We start from the raw sequence: 25,996 nt of genomic DNA on the forward strand, positions 1-25,996 counted from the left end.
CCAAATGCGGTGATAATGTTTTGCGGTTACGTCCTTCCTGGCCTTGACCAGGGTAGGGATGACTTCATCTGGAATGCCTTTTTCCTTCAGGATCCGGCGTTCAACCGCCAAGCCGTCAAACGCAGCTGCGGTAAGTCTTGGAACAGACAAGGCCCCTGCTGGAGCAGGTCCTTTCTTAGAGGTAGAGGCCACGGTTCGTCCGTGAGCATCTCTTGAAGTTCCGGATACCAAGTCCTTCTTGGCCAATCCGGAACCACGAGTATAGTTCTTACTCCTCTCCTTCTTATGATTCTCAGTACTTTTGGTATGAGAGGCAGAGGAGGGAACACATACACTGACTGGTACACCCACGGTGTTACCAGAGCGTCCACCGCTATTGCCTGAGGGTCCCCTGACCTGGCGCAATATCTGTCTAGTTTTTTGTTTAGACGGGACGCCATTATGTCCACCTTTGGTTTTTCCCAACGGTTTACAATCAGGTGGAAGACTTCTGGGTGAAGTCCCCACTCTCCCGGGTGAAGGTCGTGTCTGCTGAGGAAGTCTGCTTCCCAGTTGTCCACTCCCGGAATGAACACTGCTGACAGTGCTATCACATGATTTTCCGCCCAGCGAAGAATCCTTGCAGCTTCTGCCATTGCCCCCCTGCTTCCCGTGCCGCCCTGTCTGTTTACGTGGGCGACTGACGTGATGTTGTCCGATTGGATCAATACCGCCTGACCCTGAAGCAGGGGTTTCGCTTGACTTAGGGCACTGTAAATGGCCCTTAGTTCCAGAATGTTTATATGAAGAGATGTCTCCAGGCTTGACCATAAGCCCTGGAAATTCCTTCCCTGTGTGACTGCTCCCCAGCCTCGCAGGCTGGCATCCGTGGCCACCAGGACCCAGTCCCGAATGCCGAATCTGCGGCCCTCTAGAAGATGAGCACTCTGCAACCACCACAGGAGGGATACCCTTGTCCCCGGTGACAGGGTTATCCGCTGAAGCATCTGAAGATGCGACCCGGACCATTTGTCCAGTAGGTTCCACTGGAAAGTCTTGCGTGGAATCTGCCGAATGGGATTGCTTCGTAGGAAGCCACCATTTTTACCCAGAACCCTTGTGCATTGATGCACTGAGACTTGGTTCGGTTTTAGGAGGTTCCTGACTAGCTCGGATAACTCCCTGGCTTTCTCCTCCGGGAGAAACACCTTCTTTCTGGACTGTGTCCAGGATCATCCCTAGGAACAGAAGACAAGTCGTCGGAACCAGCTGCGATTTTGGAATATTGAGAATCCAATCGTGCTGCCGCAACACTACCTGATATAGTGCTACACCGATCTCCAACTGTTCCCTGGATCTTACCCTTATCAGGGAATCGTCCAAGTAACGGATAACTAAAATTCCCTTCCTTCGAAGGAATATCATCATTACGGTCATTACTTCAGTAAAGACCCGGGGTGCCGTGGACCATCCCTACGGCAGCGTCCGAACGGATAGTGACAGTTCTGTACCATAACCTGAAATACCCTTGGTGAGAAGGGTAAATTTTGACATGAAGGTAAGCATCCTTGATGTCCCGAGACATCATGTAGTCCCCTTCTTCCAGGTTTGCAATCACTGCTCTGAGTGACTCAATTTTGAATTTGAACCTCTGTATGCAAGTGTTCAAAGATTTTAGATTTTAGATTTTAAAATCGGTCTCACCGAGCCGTCTGGCTTCGGTACCACAATAGTGTGGAATAATACCCCGTTCCCTGTTGCAGGAGGGGTACCTTGATTATCACCTGCTGGGAATACAGCTTGTGAATGGTTTCCAAAACTGCCTCCCTGTCAGCGGGAGACGTCGGTAAAACAGACCTTTGGAAACGGCGAGGGGGATACGTCTCGAATTCCAATTTGTACCCCTGAAATATTACCAGAAGGATCCAGGGGTCTACTTGCGAGTGAGCCCACTGCGCACTGAAATTCATTGAGAACGGGACCCCACCGTGCCTGAACTTGTAAAGCCCTAGCGTCATACTGAGGGCTTGGCAGAGGCGGAAAAGAGTTTCTGTTCCTTGGAACTGGCTGATCTCTGCAGCCATTTTCCTCTCCCTCTGTCACGAGCAGAAAAGAGGAACCCTTTTGTCCGCTTGCCAACCAGGCCTGCGCCTGATAATACGGCGTCTTATTTTGAGAGGCGACCTGGGGTACATCCCCTCTTTTAAGGCAATACTTCCAAATGCCGTTTGGAATCCGCATCACCTGACCACTTTACTGGTATAATTGGACAACGCACTTATACTTGATGCCAGTCGGCAAATATTCCGCTGTGCATCATGCATATATAGAAATGCATCTTTTAATTGCTCTATAGGCAATAATATACTGTCCTTATCTAGGATATCATATTTCCAGTCAGGGAATCCGACCACGCCAACCCAGCACTGCACATCCAGGCTGAGGCGATTGCTGGTCGCAGTATAACACCAGTATGTGTGTAAATACATTTTAGGATACCCTCCTGCTTTCTATCAGCAGGATCCTTAAGGGCGGCCATCTCAAGAGAGGGTAGAGTCCTTGTTCTTACAAGCGTGTGAGCGCCTTATCCCCCCTAGGGGGTGTTTCCCAACGCACCCTAACCTCTGGCGGGAAAAGGTATACTGCCAATAACTTTTTAGAAATTATCAATTGTTATCGGGGGGAAACCCACGCATTTTATTTCTCAGATTCAGGAAAACTACAGGAAGTTTTTCCTCACCAACATAATACCCCTTTTTTTTGGTGGTATTCATATTATCAGAAAAGTGTAAACTTTTTTCATTGCCTCAATCATGCAATGTGTGGCCCTATTTGGAAATCACGGTTGTCTCTTCACCGTCGACACAGGAGTCAGTATCCGTGTCGGCGTCTGTATCTGAGGTAACGGGCGCTTTAGAGCCCCTATATGAGACGTCTGGACATGCACAAGCTGAGTAGCCGGCTGTCTCATGTCAACCACTGTCTTTTATACAAAGCTGACACTGTCACGCAATTTCCACAGTACATCCACTTAGGTGTCGACCCCCCAGGGGGTGACAACACTATTACAGACACTCTACTCCGTCTCCTCATCATTTTTCTCCTCATACATGTCGACACAAACGTACCGACACACAGCACACACACAGGGAATGCTCTGATAGAGGACAGGACCCCACTAGCCCTTTGGGGAGACAGAGGGAGAGTTTGCCAGCACACACCAGAGCGCTATATATATATATACAGGGATAACCTTATATAAGTGTTTTTCCCTTTATAGCTGCTGTATTGTTTATACTGCGCCTAATTTGTGCCCCCCTCTCTTTTTTAACCCCTTTCTGTAGTGTAGTGACTGCAGGGGAGAGCCAGGGAGCTTCCCTCCAACTGAGCTGTGAGGGAAAATGGCGCCAGTGTGCTGAGGAGATAGGCTCCGCCCCTTTCTCGGCGTCCTTATCATCCGTTTTTCTGTATGTTTTGGCAGGGGTTAAATGCATCCATATAGCCCAGGAGTTATATGTGATGCATTTATTTTAGCCATAAAAGGTTTTCTAACGATTTATTGCGTCTCAGGGCGCTGCCCCCCCAGCGCCCTGCACCCTCAGTGACCGGAGTGTGAAGTGTGCTGAGAGCAATGGCGCACAGCTGCGGTGCTGTGCGCCTACCTTTATCTGAAGACAGGAAAGTCTTCTGCCGCCGATTTTTCCGGACCTCTTCGCTCTTCTGGCTCTGTAAGGGGGCCGGCGGCGCGGCTCCGGTGACCCATCCAGGCTGAACCTGTGATCGTCCCTCTGGAGCTAATGTCCAGTAGCCTAAGAAGCCCAATCCACTCTGCACGCAGGTGAGTTCGCTTCTTCTCCCCTTAGTCCCTCGATGCAGTGAGCCTGTTGCCAGCAGGTCTCACTGAAAATAATAAACCTAAACTAAAACTTTCACAAAGAGCTCAGGAGAGCCCCTAGTGTGCACCCTTCTCGTCGGGCACAGAAATCTAACTAACTGAGGCTTGGAGGAGGGTCATAGGGGGAGGAGCCAGTGCACACCAGGTGATCCTAAAGCTTTCTTTAGATGTGCCCTGTCTCCTGCGGAGCCGCTATCCCCCATGGTCCTTACGGAGTTCCCAGCATCCACTAGGACGTCAGAGAAAACACAAAAAAAACCTTTGTAAATGACCTACCCATTGACTTAGAGTAAACAAACTCATACTTACAGTAATAATTAATGTGTTATTCGCATGGGCAAAACTTAGAGCACTTTCGTTCAGGTCAAGCTGACATCGGTCCAGGTCAGGAATAGAAAACTTTTTATAATACCTGTAACACCAAGACAGGCAGGAGTGAGATGCAAACAAAGACACACTGTATGACAAGCCAGACTACAGAGAAGTAACAGTAATAATGGAAGACAGTTCTGCATTACACACAAATCTCTGCAAGTGGCCGGCTGTTCCCTCACAACGGTGGTGGAGGCAGATATTTTAGACAGCTGATAGGTCTGTGATTTCTCAAAGCGAGAGGATGGGGGAGAATAGAGGTGTGGCAGGGATTTGTACATATACAGAGACAATATTACAGAGAGCACATAATACAATGGGAACATAAAGCAAAATGAAATATATATATATATATACACACACACATACATACATACATAGAGAACCATACAGTGTGTATGAAATACAAATCAACACTCACAACTGATTATATGATCTGTGGACTTATGTATTGATATGTAGTATGTAAATTTGTAAACTAATCTGTATTGACCTAATGCAGTTACGTATTTCTTTATATATTATTCCCTGTGTACAGTGCTACGGAACCATTGTGACGTCATATAAATACAGGACAGTTAAATACACAATTTAAATACTGTAATTAGACTGTATCTGACTCCTTCAAGTGTCTCTATTGGGTCAGGTTTAGAAGATCTCCTTCATTAAGTTTGGGTGCATACTACTGCGATCTGTAGATGAAGGACTTTTAGCAGTACCTAGAATTTCCCGTAATTCATGTAGAGGTTGAGCTTTTAGTCATGCGGCTCCGAATTTATGGAACTCACTTCCCCGCACAGTGCGAGAGGCCCCAACTATAGAATCCTTCAAAAGTAGACTCAAGACTTCCCTGTTTATTAAGCATTTCCATAATGTCCCTGTAGTATCTCCATGCAAAAAAGTCAGCACCAACTCTGTATTACGCTTATTGTATTTTTTTTCTACCGCTGTGTTACTGTATTAATTTTTTGTAATATGTGCTGTAATCTTCTTTGCTATGATGTATGTAAAGCAGTACTGTTGGAGGAAGAGCACTACTACTACTACTACTACTACTACTACTACTACTACTACTACTACTACTACTACTACTACTACTTACTACTACTACTACATGGGTTTTTAACCTCAACCCTCAAGTACTCCCAAAAGGTCATGTCGACAGGCTTTCTGTCTGTGGAAGAAGGGATTTGGCTTGATGCTCTAATCCTGTTCTCACAGCGAGATGGATGTATCAAACAGTGAAAAGTCTGTAGATGTGGACCAGTGGAGAGGTTGTCCATAGCAACAAATCAGCTTAGAGGTAGCATTTATCAAGTACATTTTATAAAATGATAGGTAGGTACAGATTGCCCATAGCACCAATTTCTCCACTCTTTTTACTGCTTGATACACCAACCGCAGAGAGAGTTCAAGGTCCATGGTTACCATTCATAATAAAGCAGGTACCTGACCCAATGGCTTATACCTGCACTGTGTACCAGAGAAGAGCTGTTAGACATCATAGAAAGGCATGGTCATGGCTTGCTTACACAAATGTGTATCCCACAGTGAGACAGGATAGAAAGAAACATAAGCATTGTATGTAAATGACACGCCTACAATTTATTGTATGTTACATATACGGCCACAAATGTAGCTAAAGCCAAAGTCCAACTTATTGCAGTGATGAGTATGAGTAACTCTGTCTCTGCTCCTTATATATTCCCCCGATTGCAGTCACATGCTGTGTGGATGTCCCTTCTCCCTAAAACTGAATAATATCTGCTCAGTGGGACTCCTACCTGTAGCATGTCCCGCAGAATGAGCTTTATACACGATACATAATTGTGAAGAAGTCACATGACCATTAAGCTAGATCCCAAAATATGTGCACCTATGTAACCTTAGTTTATAATAAAATACGCACTCATGTATCTAGAAAATGGTATGTGCAAAGCCAAGGCCCCCAAACCTGCAGCCACTTGATATAAATGTATACATCAGCGTTACCAAATATAGTTTCAGTGACAAATGTATGAAAGAAAGGAGTCTGGGTGCAGAATGTGTGGCTCTCCGACAGAGATTAAAGTCTTCTGTGATGTAGCTGCTTTTGGTATTTGGCAAAGGTGGCAGACATGGATAATAAGGGAGATGTCAAAGGTTAAACAGCAGAGATTAGATGAACACAAAGACATGTTAAAGAAGTGTTAACTCCTCAGTGATAGATAAAAAGACTATACAAAGCAGGAAACTCTGCTTGGGACAGGGAGGAACTGAGCACCTAATCCAATGAATGCATGTTCCTTACTAAATAATATACCTCATACATTGTTACACTGATAACATGCAGCACACGGACAGCGCCGAGACACGCAGCAGCCTCATAGGCAACCAGACTGTGTTACACTTGTCTTATTTTTCTTTTAAAACTTGTTCCAGCAAGCATTAAAAAGTAAAACAGATAATGGTAGAGCATTGAGGATAGTCTTATTAACAGATACTTGTAGTGACTAGCCGTTACATGGCAAAGTGCGATGGCGAGGGACATGGGTGGCAGAATGGTGTATAGTAGTAGCATATATGCTGGACATATGGCCAGTTGTAGGCAGTTAATAATTGTGATCAATACTTGTGATGGTTATTATGTAGATAATCCAAAATGACCTCTATTAAAAGATTAAGGGAGGAAAAGTCACTGATAAGAGCTGTAGGTACCTATAAACCAGATATAGGGGCTAATTAAGGTTTGATAGCAAATTCTGCTAATCAGCAGTATTTGCTATCCTTTGTATCGCATGCTGGGGGTCGCCCATCATACTGACTGCAGCCTCCCCCCAGTTGAACAAGCAGAAATTGCGGAGCGTTTGCAATTTCTGCTTGTTAGCAGAAACTGTGGGAGCCTCCTGGCGGCGCAGCTGAGCTGCGGTCGCAGGAGACTTGCCACCAGTTTCCTGATCGCAGCGGCTGCATGTGACGTCACGCAGCCGCCGTGATCACACCCACAACACGCTCCTATTCGTCCGCCTCTGCCCCCCGTTCACGACGCACTGCCCCCGCAACGCTCCGTCTCCTCCCCGGAAACAGAGCGTTGCGCCCCCACGACCGCCGCAGAGGCAATCACATTTTCTGCGCCGCCCCCCCCCCCCCACAGAAGGTGCAGGTGCACGCGCAGGAAGGGTGCTGCGCATGCACCCACATCTTTTCAACAAAAATTCCGGTTGGATCGCACACTGTGCTCCAACCTGAATTACCCCCATAATACTGTGAAGAGTTAGCACTACGTATGGTGTCACAGACACTTCTCAGCAGTTACAGCTGTCATACAAGTTGCACTTTTCACATCAGCTTCTAACTAGCATTTATCAAGTACATTTTATAAAATGATTGGTTGCTATAGGCAACTGCTCCTCTCTTCGGAAGGTTTAATACATCTCCCCATTAGTATAAAGACTTGTCTAAAGCTGTTCTTTCCACACAAAGAGCAATGATGCCCCATCAAGAATATTTTTTAAGTTTTTCCCCACCTTTAGATTTACCCAATTGATGTTCGGACATCAGGCGGTGTCCTCTGTCCAGAAAAAACAGGTGCATGTGTGAGAAAGATTCCATCATCTCAGGGGCGTTTTAAGAGAGGAGGGGACCTGCGTGCAGCCTCCGTTGTATGCAGCAAGAAGACTGGCATAATGCCAGAGTCTACTGCGCATGGGTAGATCTCCGGGAACATGGCGCCCGCACTTTGTTCCCGGGGACATCCCCATTGCGCATGCGCAAATCACTCGGAAATGGCTGCAGCGGCCACTTTCCAAGTGATCTGTGCCCACACTGCAGGGACACCGCCACGGGACTCCGGAGGGGTAAGTATAATATATGGGTGCAGGGTGTGCGGTGTGGGTCCCTCTGGATCCACGGGCCTGTGTGCACCGCACACACTGCACCCATTATACAACTATGTCTTAGGCAGCAATGCAATTGAGAGCACTGTAGGGTCTTGATGTGTGGCTCTGTACACCACTGAAGCTTCTGGTAGCCCAACAACGCTCATTTTTCTGTACACTCCTGTAGGGGTTCCAGGTAAATCTGACAATGATGCAGTCACAATGAGAAACCGTTCCCACACCATTCTAACAGCGGATCTCCAACATCTCTCCAAACTTAACTGCCCTCTTCAACTAGTTTTTGGAGGTAGAGGCACATTGCAGAACGAAATTATGTATCAGTGTAACTAGCGTCTCCCAACTACAGCTCAGTACCAACTCATGAGAACACCACTCCTCAATAATGGGATGCAGTCAATTTACCTACAATTAAAATCCCAACATTCAAAATCCCAACATCCATTGGCCGATAGTCAAAATACAGACATTTAAAAGGTCGACAGAAGTTTTTCATGATTTTTTTATTGAAACCGAGTGGCTCATACTTTACCATCCCAGTGGTCCTGGAGGGGGAATATAATAGTGTGCCGAGCGCAGCGAGCCATGCGAGTGGATACAGTACACTTTTACGATGTCCATGTCAACCTAGGTCGACATACACACACAAAAACAATGTAAAACTCGTGTCTACTTTTCGACCTGTCGACATTTTTAATGTCAGGATTTTGACCTTGTCGGTATTTTAAATGTTGGTATTTTGACCGTCTGTGAATTGTTGTCAGGAATTTGAACATCGGGATTTTAATTGTAGGCATTTCATACTGAGCCCTCAATAATACATATACAAGAACATTTGAGAGAGGCCCACTGTGCTGTTGTATTAAACTTCAGAAGAAGGATCTTCTGGCTCCTTTGGTATCCTAAATTCTCAGGCTGAGCCAGAAGATCCTTCTTCTGAAGTTTAATCCACAGCGCTTGTGGACCTCTCTCAAATGTTCTTGTACATTGCAGAATGAGGCTAATCTGCAAATATCACAGCCAAGATGGTCACGTGTCAGGTCAGCATAAACAAATACATGGTCCCCTCAAACTGGATGTGTACACTTTACACTTACATGTGCCCATGCCGAGCCGAACGCAAGCTGGCTGTCAATGCACCCAAATAGCATGCACAGAGGAAAATACATCCGTACTTGTACATAGCTACCTGCCTCTCCTATATACGCTTTGTATCATAGCTGCCATCATGGTGCGGTTCACTACGATATGCCGGCGGTCGGGCTCCCGGCGACCAGCATACCGGCGCCGGGAGCCCGACCGCCGGCTTACCGACAGTGTGGCGAGCGCAAATAAGCCCCTTGCGGGCTCGCTGCGCTCGCCACGCTACGGGCACGGTGGCGCGCGCCACGCTATTTTATTCTCCCCCCAGGGGGGTCGTGGACCCCCACGAGGGAGAATAACTGTCGGTATGCCGGCTGTCGGGATCCCAGCGTCGGGATCCCGTCAGTCGGCATACTGAAGACCACCCCATGTGCACTATCCCTGGTGTAAAAGATCCATCTTGAACAGGTGTACATACATATATAAGTACCCACAATGCTGCATACCCCGCAATTCCGTCTGCGCATCCTCACTATACTTATCCAGTGTGTGATCACACCATTACACCACATTACTCCCAATTAGCAGCAGGTGGCGATGGCAATGAGTTGTGTATGACTATGCATTACCCCTAGTTGTGCATGCTCAGCCCAGAAGCATGTCCTGTCCGAAACACGCAAAACTGACTTCAGTGGCACCTAGCCATTAACAATAATGGAGGTTTAAAATGTACAGCGCCATCAGAGCATATATAGAAAGTCAGATATATAAAGGAGAATGGCTTTTTACAATTCTGCTTTCTCTCTTTCAGGCAAGTGCAGCATCAGTTTTATAAAACAAATCTAAGCTAGTAACATTCACACAGAATTTTGTTTTGAATAATATCTAACTTCTCCCCAGACATAGGTGGTACAGGGCAGCAAGGATCATTGCTGGTGCCGTGCATATCTATCATGTTGTATATGGAATGACAAGGTGTTCATATGACATATCTTATCGGGACTCATGAAATGCATCAGTGGAGGAGTTCACTGATGGTTATGTGGGATCCTCTACGAGAGCGCCCTCTATTGAGCTCAGCTGAAGCCTACATCATAAATACTCAGCCATTCACATCAGTCCCTGCCTCAGTGGAGCTTACAATCTACAGTATATTCCCTATAACATGTACAGTGCATCCGGAAAGTATTCACAGCTCCTCACTTTTTCCCCATTTTGTTATGTTACAGCCTTATTCTAAACTGGAATAAGTAAATTTTTTTCTCTCAAAATTCTACACACAATACCCCATAATGTCAATGTGAAAAAAAGGCTGTTTTTTTTTTTTTAGATTTTTGCAAATATATTAAAAATAGGGGTCGCGGTCCAGGCAACGCAGGCATGCCCAGACCACTGGGGGGAGCCGCGGCGGCTGCGTAACGTCACATGCAGCCGCTGCGACCCGGACAGCGACGAGTAGCTCCTACCAGCGCAAGTACAAAAGAATTGGCGCTGTGTGATGCTTTTGTACTTGCGTGGCGGCACAGGGCCTGACATGCGGGGCAGACTTGCCCTGTGCTAGGTGTCCACCCACAAGTCAGGGAAGCTGATCGGTCTGAGTTAGCCCCTATATAAGGTCCCACACTTGACCGTGAATGTCTGAGCACAAACCAAGCATGAAGTCAAAGGGATTGCCGTAGACCTTCACAAATCTGGGGAAGGGTACAGAAAAATATCTGCTGCTTTGAAGGTCCCAATGAGCACAGCGGCCTCCATCATCCCTAAATGGCAGGAGTTCGGAACCACCAGGACTCTTCCTAGAGCTGGCCGGTCATCTAAAGTGATTGATCGGGGGAGAAGGGACCTAGTCAGGAAGGTGACCAAGAAACCGATGGTCACTCTGTCAGAGCTACAGCAATTCCTCTGTGGAGAGAGGAGAACCTATCAGAAGGACAACCATCTCTGCAGCAATCCACCAATCAGGCCTCTATGGTAGAGTGGCTAGACGGAAGCCACTCCTTAGTAAAAAGCACATGGCAGCCCGCCTGAAGTTTGCCAAAATGCACCTGAAGGACTCTGACCATGCAAAACAAAATTCTCTGGTCTGATGAGACAAAGATTGAACTCTTTGGCGTGAATGCCAGTGACGCATGGTGGTGGCAGCATCATGCTGTGGGATTATTTTTCAGCGACAGTAACTGGGAGCCTAGTTCGGATAGAGGGAAATATAAATTCAGCAATGTACAGGGACATCATGGATGAAAACCTGCTACAGAGTGCTCCTGACCTCAGACTGGGGCGACGGTTCATCTTTCAGCAGGACAACGACCATAAGCACACAGCCAAGACAACAAAGGAGTAGCTTCAGGACAACTCTGTGAATGGAGTGGCCCAGCCAGAGCCCAGATTTGAATCCGATTGAACATCACTGGAGAGATCTGAAAATACCTACTGGTAAATCCTTTTCTCGTAGTCTGTAGAGGATACTGGGGTCCACATTAGTACCATGGGGTATAGACGGGTCCACTAGGAGGCTTGGACACTTTAAGAAATCAAGTGTGCACTGGCTCCTCCCTCTATGCCCCTCCAACCAGACTCAGTCTTGAACTTTGCCCGAGGAGACGGACATATCTTGAGAGAAGGATTCAGAAATGATAGTGGTGAGATTCGAACCAGGACACACAAACAAGAAGAAAACCATGTTAACACAACATGAACAGGAACAGCAATGGCTGATCCCACACAATACTTAACCAAGTAACCCTGCAGGAATCACGAAACACTGGGCGGGCGCCCAGTATCCTCTACGGACTACGAGAAAAGGATTTACCAGTAGGTAATTAAAATCCTATTTTCTCTTACGTGCTAGAGGATACTGGGGTCCACATTAGTACCATGGGGATGTACCAAAGGTCCCAAACTGGGTGGGAGAGTGCTGAGGTTCTTGCAGAACTGACTGACCAAACTGAAGGTCCTCAGAGGCCAAAGTATCAAACTTGTAGAACTTAACAAACGTGTTCGAACCAGACCAAGTAGCTGCTCGGCAGAGTTGTAAAGCCGAGACACCCTGGGCAGACGCCCAGGAAGAACCCACCAACCGAGTAGAGTGGGCATGAAAAGATTTAGGAACCGGCAAACATGCCATAGAGTAAGCATGCTGGATAATCAGCGTGATCCAGCGAGCAATAGACTGCTTTGAAGCAGGACACCCAATTTTCTTGGGATCATAAAGCACAAACAGTGAGTCAGATTTTCTGTGACGAGCTGTCCGCTTCACATGGATCTTCAAAGCCCTAACAACATCCAAGGACTTTGAAGTAGCAGAGGTGTCGGTAAGCACCGAAACCACAATAGGTTGGTTGATATGAAAATGCAGACACCACCTTTTGAAGAAATTGCTGACGAGTTCTAAGTTCAGCTCTATCTTCATGAAAAATCAAATTGGGGCTTTTGTGAGACAATGCCCCCAGCTCCAACACACGTCTTGCTGAAGCCAAGGCCAACAGTGTGACAGTCTTCCATGTAAGAAACTTCACATCAACGTCCAATAAAGACTCAAACCATTCCGATTGCAGGAACTGTAACACCACGTTGAGATCCCAAGGTGCCGTAGGAGGCACAAAGGGCAGTTGGATGTGCAGAACACCCTTCAAGAACGTCTGAACTTCCGGGAGAGAAGCCAATTGTTTCTGGAAGAAAATGGAGAAGGCCGAAATCTGGACTTTTAAGGAGCCTAAACGGAGGCCCACATCCACTTCTGACTGCAGAAGAAGAAGAAAATGTCCCAGTTGAAATTCCACCGCAGGAAATTTCCTGTTCTCACACCAAGAGACGCATTTTTTCCAAATACGGTGGTAATGTTTAGACGTTACCCCTTTTCTGGCTTGGATCAAGGTTGGAATAACCCTGTCTGGGATCCATTTCCGGGCTAGAATTTGCGCTCAACCTCCATGCCATCAAACGTAGCCGTGGTAAGTCTTGATAGACGAATGGCCCCTGTTGTAGAAGATCCTTGCGAAGAGGTAGAGGCCATGGGTCCTCTAGGAGCATCTCCAGTAGATCCACATACCAGGCCCTTCTTGGCCAGTCCGGAGCAATGACAACTGCTTGAACCTTTTCCCTTTTTATTCTTTTGAGAATTCTTGGGATCACTGGAAGTGGTGGAAACACGTACACCATCTGGTAGACCCATGGAGTCACCAGAGCATCCACTGCCAATGCTTGTGGGTCTCTCGACCTGGAACAATACCGCTTGAGCTTCTTGTTGACACGAGAGGCCATCATGTCGATTTGCGGAATTCACCACCGACGTGTCAAGCCAGGGCTGCCATCAGAAGTTCTGGGGCCCGGAAGTCACAAAATAGGCAGCCCCCTCCCCCCCCCCAAAAAAAGGAGAAAGGATAAATAAATAAATAAAAATACTAAAAATATATATTTTATACACACAAAACACACACAATATAATATATATCACTCTCCCTCAACTTACCCATCACAGGCTGGCCAAAGCTGTGGCAGCCTGGTCCCTTGAAGCTCCGCCCCCTCCATTCATGTAGCTCCACCCCCTTTTCATGACAAGCTTTGGCACTGTCACCTGAGCCTCCTGTAGTATCTTTAATAACTGTCTCCTCTGAGGTGGCAGCCATTTTTGGAGGGACGTTTACAATAGAAGCTTGCAGTGTCCTCTCCCCCTCCTTTAGCAATGCCAGAACTCACTAATGAAAAGTGGGCGGAGCATCACGCCTGGCGGACGGTGGCATAAGCGGCCCGGGACAGCTGTGCCTGCAACACCCCCCTGATGACGGGCCTGTGTCAAGCACCCGAACACCTCCGGGTGAAGGCCCCACTCTCCTGGGTGGAGGTCGTGTCTGCTGAGGAAGTCTGCTTTCCAGTTGTCTACTCCTGGAATGAAGATTGCCGACAATGCCACAGTGGGTCTTTCTGCCCAGAGGAGAATCTTTGTTACCTCTGACATTGCTGCTCTGCTCTTCGTTCCTCCCTGTCGGTTTATGAACGTTACCGCCATCACATTGTCCGACTGAACCTGAATGGCGTGATCTTGAAGAAGATGTGATGCCTGTAGAAGGGCGTTGTGTATGGCCCTTAGCTCCAGAACGTTGATCGGAAGAATGGTTTCCAGACTCAACCATTTTTCTTGAAACTGTTCCCCTTGGGTGACTGCTCCCCAACCTCTGAGGCTTGCATCTGTGGTTAGCAGAATCCAATTTTGAATCCCGAACCTTCGGCCCTCGGTCAGGAGAGAAGTCTGAAGCCACAACATAAGAGAAATCCTGGCTTTTGGCGACAGACGTATCCTCTGGTGCATGTGAAGATGCGAACCGGACCATTTGGTCAACAGATCCAGCTGGAAGGGCCTTGCGTGAAACCTTCCGTACTGCAGTGCCTCGTAAGAGGCTACCATCTTCCCCAGAAGGTGAATGCATAGATGCACCCATATCCAGGTTGGCTTTAGAACGTCCCGCACCATCGACTGGATTACTAAAGCCTTTTCCAATGGAAGGAAGACCTTCTGTGCCTCCGTATCCAGTATCATCCCCAGGAATGGAAGCCTCCGTGTTGGTTCCAGGTGAGATTTTGGCAGGTTCAAAATCCACCCCTGATCCTGGAGTAGTCGTGTTGAGAGGGCAATGTTGTTATCCTGGCATGATGTTGCCCATATGTGACTGAAATATCTTTTTTATCATCAATAATTTTTATTCAGATTTTTTTTTTTGTTATGCAAAACAGGGGTACAGAAATAAGAAAAGGGGAGGGGAGGGAAGGGGGAGCAGTAAATACATAAGAGACAATTTGTATACTTATACATACTTTTCAAAATCGATCAGACGTTTGTACACTGGACGTAATGCAGTAGGGCGTACAGAATGGAAAGAAACGATGATTCCACATTAATGCATATTGCAACCGAGATCGCCGGGCGGTCCCAGGCTCAGGGAGAGGAGGTGTCTCCATCTAGGGGAGGGGTGTGGGGTTGGATGTCCGGGGAGGGAGATCGCCGTACCAAGTTGGCACCCTCACCCTCCGTGGTAAAAAGCAGCCAAGGCTTCCAACGTATTAGAGGGGACTTGGTAGAGAGGGAGCAAGACATATACTCAGTCTCCATCAGGAATTGTTTCTGAATTTTGTGTATGACTTTCATTAAGGGGGGGGGTATGGATTGTTTCCAGTTCTGAGCCAGTGCCGCCCGGGCTGCAAGGCAAATGTGGCCTAAAACATATTGTAAATTGGCACCCACGGAACGCGGATAGACATTTAGTAAAGCAATGAGGGGGGTGGGGGACAGGGTGAGTCCAAGTACTTTATTAATTAGCCCAAACACCTCTACCCAGTATGGCTTAATAAAAGGACAGGTCCAAAAGATATGGAAAAGGTGGCCCACCTCACCACATAGACGCCAGCAATACTTCGAGCATGTAGGCCAAATCGTGTGCAGCCTATCGGGTGTGAGGTATAGTCTATGTAATAACTTGACGTGCATCTCGGAATGGTTTAAGCATTTGGACATAGTGAAGGATGACATAAAGATATGTTGCCATTGGGAGTCGGTAAGGGTACAACCAATGTCTACCTCCCACCTGTTCTGGGCTCTAGTTTTAAGAACGGGAGCTAATGCAAGTAGTGTCTTGTACCAAAAGGAGATCTCTCCAGCCGAAGCGTCCCTAGAGAGACGACCCAAGGCCTGAGACATAGTAGGGTGCATTGGGGAGGGGGTAAGGCGTAGACTGGTCCACCAATGTTGTATTTGATAGTATCTGAGCCTCTCAGATTCAGGTAAGGCAAAGCGTTCTTGGATGGTAGAGAAGGAGCTAAGCACAGGCCCGTTGAGCAGGTCTCCCAGTAGGCCGATCCCTCTAGAACGCCAGCCTGACAAATTAAGGTTAGGGATTAGGGCGGTTACTGTACGTAGGGAAATTTGTAGCAATGTATAGAGGGGAGATGATAAGCCGATAGTCAGTTTATCCCAGACCTGTAGAGTGGCTCGGGTTGAGGGGAGAAGACGTAGGTCCGAGGGTCGCATGGGTTTAGGTAGCCAAAAGAGGTCCTTTAAGGGGAACCTGGGGCAGGTTAGTTCCTCTAGACACGTCCACTCCGAGTGTGTATCACTGGTGATAGCTTTAATCTGAGCCAAGAGGGAAGCTTCTTGGTATAGTGAAAGGTTAGGCATGTCGAGGCCACCAACTCTCCTAGGTAGTGACATCCTGGCGCGGGACAGTTTAGGCGGTCGCAAAGCCCAGACATATTTGGTGAGGATATTGGTAGCCTTGTCTAGGTATTTCTTGGGGAATATAAAGGGAATTGTGCGGAACAGGAACATTAGTTTGGGAAGCAGCGACATTTTAAAGGCGGCCAGGCGACCCAGCCATGATATCTCATAATTGAGCCACGATTTGGTGGACAGTTGTAGCGCAGTCAGTAAAGGGGGGAGGTTAACGTCAAATACAGAAGAGGAGGACGGGGGGATGTGAATACCCAAATACTTTATCGAGGTTGTTTGCCAATTGTAAGGGTATTTGGTACGCAAAGAGGCCATGGAATGGGAGAGGTTTATCGGCAGGGCGTCTGTTTTAGTTGTGTTTAATTTATAGTAGGACGCTGCAGAGTACCTATCTAAAATATCGTGTAAATGGGGGAGTGAGGTGCAGGGGTCAGTTACAAATAACAGAACATCATCTGCAAATAAACATAGTTTATGGGGGACGGTGCCAAGGTGGAGTCCTGGAAATTGTGGGTCTGCCCGAATCTTAGCTGCCAGAGGCTCAATCGCCAGGACAAAGATGAGAGGGGAGAGGGGGCAGCCCTGACGGGTGCCATTGTAAATTGGGAAGGGGGAAGAGAGGAAGCCATTACTAAAGACCCGGGCCGAGGGCGAACTATACAGGGCTAATATGGATGACAGGATGCGGTCGCGGAGGCCAAATTTCAATAATACTTCCCGTATGTAGGCCCAGTTTATGCGGTCGAAAGCCTTCTCCGCATCTAAGGACAGCAGGAGGAGGCCCTGTTCACGGGTTATAGAGTCTACGAGGTTCAATACTCTACGGGTATTATCAGACGCTTGCCGACCGGGAATAAATCCAACCTGGTCGGGGTGGATCAAGGAGGGGAGGAGGACGTTCAGTCGGTGAGCTATTAATTTAGCATATATCTTAATGTCACCATTTAACAGCGCAATAGGGCGGTAGTTTTGGCAGGAAGTCAAGTCCTTACCTGTTTTAGGGATCGTGACAATGCGAGCCTCCAGCATCTCCGTTGGGAGCGTGCCCTGAGAGGTAATTTGGTTATAAACTGTTACCAGGGATGGAGTCAGGAGGTCCTGGAGTGCCACATAAAAATCATTTATAAAGCCATCTGGGCCTGGCGCTTTACCTTTAGGGAGGGATTTGATCGCCCTTAACGTGTCTGCGGTGGACCAAGGGGCATTCAGCACTTCTAATTGGTCGTCGGTAATGGAGGGAAGTTTCAAATCAGCGAGGAAGGTGTTGATAGATGGAAGAGTGGGCTGCGGAGTAGAAGGGTCAGTTGCGAGATTATAAAGTTGGGAATAGAAGTCAGCAAACTGGTTCGATATCTCCAAAGGGTTAGATATTTTGGTGCCTGTTGGGGACATAATAAGCTTAATTCTATTCCTAGCTTGTTGCGCTCTGAGCTTACGAGCAAGCAGTTTTCCCGGTCTATTCCCTGCCAGGTAAAATTTCTGCCGCATCCTATTTAATGAGGCCTGGGTGCGCACCGTGAGCAATGTCTGAAGCTGGGACCTAATATCAGCTAATTCTTTCTGGAGAGATCTCGAAGGTCGAGCCTGATTTTTCTCCTCCAGTTCCTTTAATCTACGCTCCAAATCATTCAAGCGTTGTTGATGTAGTTTTTTAAGGTGGGCTCCTGCCTGTATCGCCGCGCCTCTAGCTACAGCTTTCAATGCGCACCAGAAGTTCAGAGTGGACGTGTCCGAAGGGGAATTAAATTCCAAGTAGGACGTGATGCTGTCTACAATAATTTTTTTTGATACGGGGTTGGCCAGTAAGTGAGGAGAAAGTCTCCAAGGTCGGGGCGGGGCATGTTGACTGTTAAGATCCCATTTGAGAAACAGCGGGGCATGGTCTGACCAGGTTATTGGGAGGATGTCAGCAGATCTAGTGAATTGGAGAGTCCATTTATCAGAAAACAAAAAGTCAATACGGGAATAGGAGTTGTGAACGGGAGAATAGTATGTGTACTCACGGCCCGTTGGGTTTTGCACTCGCCATATATCGTAGAGGTCAAATTCAGCAAAAAGGTTACGGAAGGCTAAGGATGGGGCGTTAGAGGAGGCTAATGGAGAGGGGGAAGGCCTGGGAGACCTGTCCAATCTAGGGTCAAGAACCAGATTAAAGTCCCCCATGAGAAGGAGCGAGCCTGTACGGTTCCTCTGGATAGCCAAACATAGCTTACGCAAAAAGGCCACTTGGTTTGAGTTAGGGGCATAGGCTGAGACCAAGGTAACAGGTTTGTCATTTAAAAGGCCACTCAGGATGAGATAACGGCCATTTTTATCAGCAACTTGCGAGTGTAAAGTGAAGGAAACAGAGTTTTTAAACAATATAGCTACACCATTCCTCTTAAAGGGGCCGTTTGCAAAATAGCCAATAGGGAACCTGTGGTCTTTAAACGTAGGGGGGGCTAAGGACGAAAAGTGCGTCTCCTGCAGCGCAATAACATCTGTCTTGTGCCTAGCAAAATAGTCCAATGCTAACCTTCGCTTATTAGGGGAGTTTAACCCCTTAACGTTCATGGACAGAACCTGGATCATCTAGGCGGTCTAAAACGCGCCATGAGTAGTGAGATATTTCTGTATACAAGTATGAAGTTATTTTGTCTCATACCATTAGTTAGAGTGTCGTGAGAGGGGGGGGGGGAGGGAATAACGAAGGAAGAAAGGGTGAGAACAAACCGAAACGACCCAGTACATCGGGTCGGTGTAACTACTGCAAGGAAAACAAAAAAATGCAGTAGTACATTAACGAGGGGGAACATGTGGCCTAACGCCACCACCACCAATGAACCTAGATAAGGGGAAAGAGAAGAAGAAAAAAGAGACATGTACAAATGCAAATATTCCTACCAACCATGTAAGGACCACAGATAACATATATGCACACACTAATAAACTAAAGTATGGGCACGGAGCCGGGACTCCAACATTACAACTACTAACGTAGTAACTCACGTGTCCGCATCTAGACGAAAGGCCAAGGCCTATCTATTAGAACAGAACATCATAACGTCCACATTCAAGACCCAAGTTTACAATGACGACTTTAGGCGACGATCCACTCCGATTGGGGGGTTGACTGTTTCTTGGCTCCAGGCGGCAGCTCGACAGCAATATCCCACTCCGATAGCAGCTTGACTCCAGCGTCCAGTGAGGCGACCGTGTAGGATTTGTTGTCATAGAAGACGATGAGCTTCACCGGAAAGCCCCATCTATAATTAATCTCTTGATCACGAAGCGCCAGGGTAACAGGAAGAAACGAACGTCTTTTGGCCAAAGTCAAAGCCGAGAAATCCGGAAAGAGCTGTAATCCACCAAGCGTGGTAGAATCCGCATCCCTTGCCGCCTTTAGAATGCGTTCTTTCGTCGTGAAGAAGTGCACTCTCATGAGCGTATCTCGTGGAAGCGAGGGAGGGACAGAGCGTGGTTTAGGCAGTCTGTGAATCCTGTCTATAAGCAGCTCTCTGGGGTCAGCCCTGGGCAAGAGCTTCCTAAATAGCGCGGTGGCGTAGTCTTCTAGCTCGGAGTTTTGCACGGAGTCGGGAATGCCTCGGATCTTGATATTATTGCGCCGAGATCTGTCCTCGATATCCGCCATCTTGAGTTTGAATGCCTCCAGGTCATTCTGCTGTTGATCATGGGCCGCTATGAGGTCATTATGGGACGAGACCAATTCCTCGACTTTCCGTTCCAGATGGTCTGTGCGTTCCCCTATAGCATGCAGTTCTGTCTTGACCTCTCGGACGGCCGATGTGAGATCCTGAGTCAGCTCTGTTTTAAATGCTGTTAGAGCCTGATACAGGGTTTTGACCGTGAGAGGGGCGTCAGAGTCTGGGTCGAACCCCGGAACAGAAGCAGGTCTGCAGGGAGGGTCTGACGCGGAGGTGGCTATTGGGGACTTCCGTGCCGTAGAGGGGGCAGAGGCTGCTTTCTGAGACGGCAAAGATACTCTAGGAGGAAGCACCGCTTTAACCTTTTTCGGCGCCATTCTGAAGCGATAAGTCCCGGAGACTATATGATGGAGGTTAGGTAAGCAGAGGGTTCAAAGGTGGTGGTGTATGAACGTTCTGGACTACATCAAAAGAACGGCATCAGCAGAGGTCCGGCGACCGGTCATAACCCTCCAGCGGTGCCGAAGGGCAGGTCTCCAGCGAGCAAGGGAGAGGGGGGAGCCAGGTATAAAGACAACAGCTGATAGCTCAATGTCGTAGGTGTCAGGCAAGCAGTGCCCTCCTGGACCAACACTCACCCCTCCTGGGATGCCTCCACGGTATTGCGCCTGGTCGGGGAGTGTGAAGGGGGGGGCACAGAGAGGTGACCAGGCTATCCACAGCTGCTGGGGGCGATAGTTGGCTCCAACAGGCCTCCACACTGGCAGGGCTCCGCAGCAGGTGCTCGCAGCTACTCTAGGCCCCGGATCCTGGTGCTGATGTAGGCCTCTACTCCCTGGGGCTTCAAAAGTGGCAGCAGACCCCCCTCTCTCCCTGCTGAGGGAGTATTTATAATAGAAGGGGTCTCAGGGGAGGCAGGGCCGGCTCGTAGGGGCAGGGGTGTGCAGGTGACCGGCGGGCCGGGTGTAGCAAGATGGCCGCCGCCGGAGTGTGTGCAGTCGGGAAAAGGCCGCAGCCGCGGCTCCGGAGGGCAGGGAGCGGGAGTCTGATCCGCCCCGCCGTCCCCGATGGTCTGGGGCAAGAGAGGGGCTTAAATGAGCCTGCTTACTTGTGCGGGGGAGCCGCCAGGGGACCCGGCGCGGCCGCGTTCCGGTCCCGGAGCTCGCTCCCGGGTAGACCCCAAACTCGAGGTCCCGGTCCCGGGACGGAGCGGAGGCCTCAACAATGAAACAGTGCCAGGGGGCACCTCTCCCGCCTCCTCGGGTGCTGGGCACGGTGGGCACTCGCCAGTGGGTATAAATCAGCGTGGGAGGTCCGGTAAATATGCCCTTTAAGTGCAGGGCCAGCAGGAGCTCTTGCAGGCACGTCCACACAGGCTGCAGGTCAGGCCACGCCCCCCCGTGACTGAAATATCTTAATCATGCTCCCACCCGCCTGTCTTCCAGTGTGGTCCACTGTCATGCTGAAGGCTTTGTGGAAGCAGAACTGGAGGTCTGTTCCTGTGAACCTGCAGTAGCTGGTTTTCTGGGTTTACCTCTATTGCCTTTGAAGGTTGTAGAAGAACCTTTGGTTTTACTTTTTAATTTTGCTGTCCGAAAGGACTGCAGAGTTGGAGCAGAATAGGTTTTCCTAGCTGGGGGTGCTGCGGAAGGAAGGTATGTAGGCTTACCCACCGTAGCCTTGGATATCCACGTATCCAGCTCATCTCCAAAAAGGGCCTCACCTGTGAATGGTAAGCTTCCACGCCTTTCCTGGAATCCGCATCCGCAGTCCACTGGCGTAGCCACAAGCCTCTGCGTGCTGACACCGCCATGGCAGTGGTGAGTGCATTGAGCAAACCAAATTTCCTTTATGGCCTCCACCATAAAATTAGCAGAGTCCTGAATATGCTTTAGGAGTAAAACTATCTACACCCTGGATAAGGAATCTAACCCGTCAATTAGACTACCTGACCATTTTGCAATGGCCCTATTGATCCATGCACAAGCAATAGTGGGTCTTTGGGCTACCCCAGCAGCTGTGTACAGGTATTTGAGAGTTGTCTCAATCTTGCGGTCAGCCATGTCCTTTAAGGAGGCTGCCCCAGGGACAGGTAAGACTATCATATGTGACAACCTAGATACTGATGCGTCAACAAATCGGTGGATTTTCCCACTTTTTCCTATAATCCTGAGGAAATGGGAAGGATGCGAGTAACATTTTAGGGATGTGAAACTTCTTGTCAGGATTAACCCAAGTTTCTTCAAACAGGGAATTTAACTCCTTATATGCAGGGAAAGTAGCAGAGGATTTATTTTTTACATTAAAATAAGATTCCTCATCCACCTCCGCCACCTTGTCAGGAATGTGCAGGACTTCTCTAATAGCTTCTATCAGGGCCTGTATGCCTTGTGACAGTGCTGCATCCCCCCCACTGGCGTCCACTTCACCCTCCTCCGCATCTGATATGTCATCGTCAGTGTCAGCCTGCAGGATTTGTGCCAGAGTACGCTTTTGTGGACAAATGGCAGGTGTTTGAGACACTGGAATGTGAACTGAATCTCTAGTCATCAGGTCATCCACAGACTGTCTTAAGTATTGTGTCTCTTTCTCATTATGTGATAATTTATTAGAAATATTTGAGATCATCCCTTTAAGGGAATCCAACCATGCGGGTTCGGACCCACTAGCCTGAGAATGTGTACTATCTTGGGTACACGGTAGTGATTCCTCCGGCGAAGGCAGACACTCTGCTGTGCAGGAAACACACTCCCTTGACATGTTATGTGAAGGAACACACACACACTCACACACAGTAAAGGTGACAGTTAACCCACACAGAGCCCGCCTGGAGACACAGAGAAGATGGAGCCAGCCACACCATGCCCTATTAGCCAAAGCCAAGCTCAGCTGGATCGCAAACTAAGTTCCTTAATAGGGCTTAGTATTTTAACACCGCTCCCCGCCATTACTATGACCCCCTGGTACCGCTGAGGAGACTTGGTGTCTTGGTGGATGAGTGCACTTCCCTGTGAGTCCTGTCAGTGTAAGCTGCAGAGGGAAAATGGCGCTGGTGAGCTGCTGGGTCCGCTCATAGTGAAGCCCCGCCCCCGTAATGGCGCATGGCTTCCGGGTTATTTTTATACTGGCTGAGGTGTTCTGTGAAGCTTAACAGCGGGTTAGAATCCCTGTAAGCCGTTTGCCAGTGTAAGGTCTGTTAAAAAAGCTCAGCTCGCCCCTCACAGGGGAAACATACACACATATAGCATGTACTGAGCCCCGGAGACGCAGCCTGCATGTCTGTGCTGCGCTCCATACCCTGATGCCGCCATTACAGCCGGCGACCCGCTAACCGGGACCCAGGCCACCTCCTCACCATTCTTCTTACTTCTGGCTTTGTTAGGGGTGGCGGCATGCTGCAGCACCGCACGCTCGCCGTGGTGGGGCTTGCGAATAGGACCCTCTGGAGCTCAATGTCCTGTCAGAGGGGGAACGGGGCCGTCCGTCCGTGTACCCTCTTCCCTTCCCCCCCTCCCCCTATACGTAATGATAGTATTTACCCAGGAAAGAAACATTGGGTCTGATCCATGTTTGTAACTAAATTATTAAAAGCAAACAACTTTGTGTCTGGAACATACCATATTGCCATGAAAGTGGAGCAAATACATTTATATTTTTTACAGCTTTATTTTTCACTGTAATTTAGATTTCAGTCTGAACACACCCCACCCAAATCTAACTCTCTCTGCACATGTATAATTGCAATTACTGATAGATACAGTAAATCTGCAGATTTTTCCGCAGTCATAGTTTTGGCAGTCAAAGGGGCATATTCAATTATCTGTGAGATTTATCGTGGGAGGATAGCCTTGAGCTTTTACGCCTGAAGCTATTAAATTTTAAGCCCATTTCCCCTGAAGTAACTCCACGGGTTAACGCGCATTAACCCAGAGTTTCTGGGTTAAGTGCCTGGAGCTATGGGTTAATGTGCTCACTGTAAGGGCAAAATGCACTACTTACAGTGGATTTCTGTTCGCACCTCAGGAGGGCACTGCAATAAGCCCACGGTAAGCCCCATGGATAATTAAATATGCCTGAATGTGTTTTAATAGTGTCTTCTCTGTGCACTGTGACATCCTCCGCCTCCTTCTTGAGGCCAGCGGCCTGTTTCTGGCAGCCATATTTGTTTGCCACCCAGAGTGGTAGTGAAAAGAAGATAATGATCTGTAGGAGAATTAGGTGTGGTTTTGCTGTTTCAAGAACTTAGGATGACATTGTTTGCAGTCATATAAAACTTTCACTGAATAGGAGGAGGTGGGGAAATCAATGTTTTTACCAACATCCAAAACCTATATTTTATACTGCAGGACAAACGAATGTAAATTAGATAAAGGACTATAAAGGGTGCTTAAATTTGGGGAGGAGGGGTTCACAGCTTGTTTTCCTACTGTACAAGGATTTTTATCTTCTGGCAACCTACTGTAAGTCTTCTACTATACCTTTTACTGGGACATCCTGTGGCCTACCATATGTGGTACTGTGAGGATGTGCATTTCTAGACAGAATTTTGCTAATACAATAAAAAAAAAAGATTATAACAATACAAAAGCAACAAATCTAATAACAAAACCAATATCCTCCACGTTGAATGTTTTAAGCCACAAAACAACCTATAGTATGAGAAAAAATGAAAAGCTAAAATTAATTAAAAAAGCGGACAATCCTATATAGTGTTCATAGCCTGGACCTAGAGGTGATGTTCACTCTTTTTGTCATACACATATTCACGGCGGCCATTTTTTCGGAGACCTGTGCATGCACTATAGACTCTGGCATTGTGCCAGAGTCTCTAGTGCTCAGACAGTGCGCCAACAGCGCTGTTGAGGCTGTCGGCTGCAGGACTCTGGAGAGGAGGGGACCCACACCCGGACACCAGAAAGGTAAGTATATAGAAGAAATGGGCGCAGTATAATGGGGCACACACTGCACCCATTATAGATACGCCACTGATCATTCATACATATGACGTACTTCCAGTTAGTAATTCCATTGCCGTCAGACTATTTTAGCCACCTTTAGTCAAAAATTACATCCTATAAAGAATAGTCTACTCTGCACAGTAAATGTTAAATATCTCAATGTTACTCTTAGGCTTTGTGGTTCTGTTCCCCCACCCTAGCACTCTAAATTTACTTGTTACCTTCAGAAATGCTGCCGCACTGCTGAATGGTACTGGAGGGAATCATGTGTTCAAGCTGACCACCTCCATTTCAAATACATGCTCCCTTCCTACAGGCCTGCTGTCTCACACCAAACAATTTTCTTCAAAACTCTCATCTCTGCTTGGTCCTCCAACCCTCGCCGCTTCTTTGCTACTTTCAACTTCATCCTCTGCCTCCTCATCCATCAATTGCCCTACTTCCTCTTTCCTCTGGACTTTGCCAACCACAGCAGTAAGTGTCTCCAAAGGGTCCGTCCTCGGTCCCCTTCTTTTTCCCCCCTCTACACCAACTCCCTTGACACCTCATCAGCTCTTTCAGCATCATACTATCTACACACTGATGACACAAACTCCCCTGACTTCCCTCCCTTTATCCTTGCCCACACCTCCAATTGCCTGTCTGCCATCTCCTCCTGGATAATCCAGTGCCTCCTGAAACTCAACATGGACCAAATCAAACGGATTGTTTTTCCCCCTTCCAGAATGCCACTTCCTCTCCCTCTCTCTAACATCACCCTCTCTTCTGTCTCCAAAGTCTGTTGGCTGTGTCATCCTTGAGTCTGCTCTCTCATTCACCCTCCACATTCAAGCTATCTCACAATCTTGCCACTTCCAGTCCCAGAACATCACAAGAAGCTGACACTTATTTACACCTGATGCCACCAAAACTTTTCATACTCTCATCATTTGCGGCATTAACTACTGCAACCTTCTCCTATGTAGCCTCCTTCT

At 47.9% G+C, this 25,996-nt stretch overlaps 1 protein-coding gene across 2 annotated transcripts in view; it reads right to left on the minus strand.

The window, feature by feature from the left end:
* Positions 1–25,996, minus strand: part of DPCD (deleted in primary ciliary dyskinesia homolog (mouse)) — a 53,502-nt gene that overhangs the window by 10,470 nt on the left and 17,036 nt on the right. For both annotated transcript variants that reach the window (XM_063961886.1, XM_063961887.1), the window contains exon 5: positions 4,184–4,286. In XM_063961886.1, the coding sequence (XP_063817956.1) occupies positions 4,184–4,286 (103 nt within the window). The remainder of the gene's footprint in view (positions 1–4,183; positions 4,287–25,996) is intronic.

This window comes from Pseudophryne corroboree, chromosome 3 (assembly GCF_028390025.1).
Source record: "Pseudophryne corroboree isolate aPseCor3 chromosome 3, aPseCor3.hap2, whole genome shotgun sequence".
NCBI classification, from domain to species: domain Eukaryota; kingdom Metazoa; phylum Chordata; class Amphibia; order Anura; family Myobatrachidae; genus Pseudophryne; species Pseudophryne corroboree.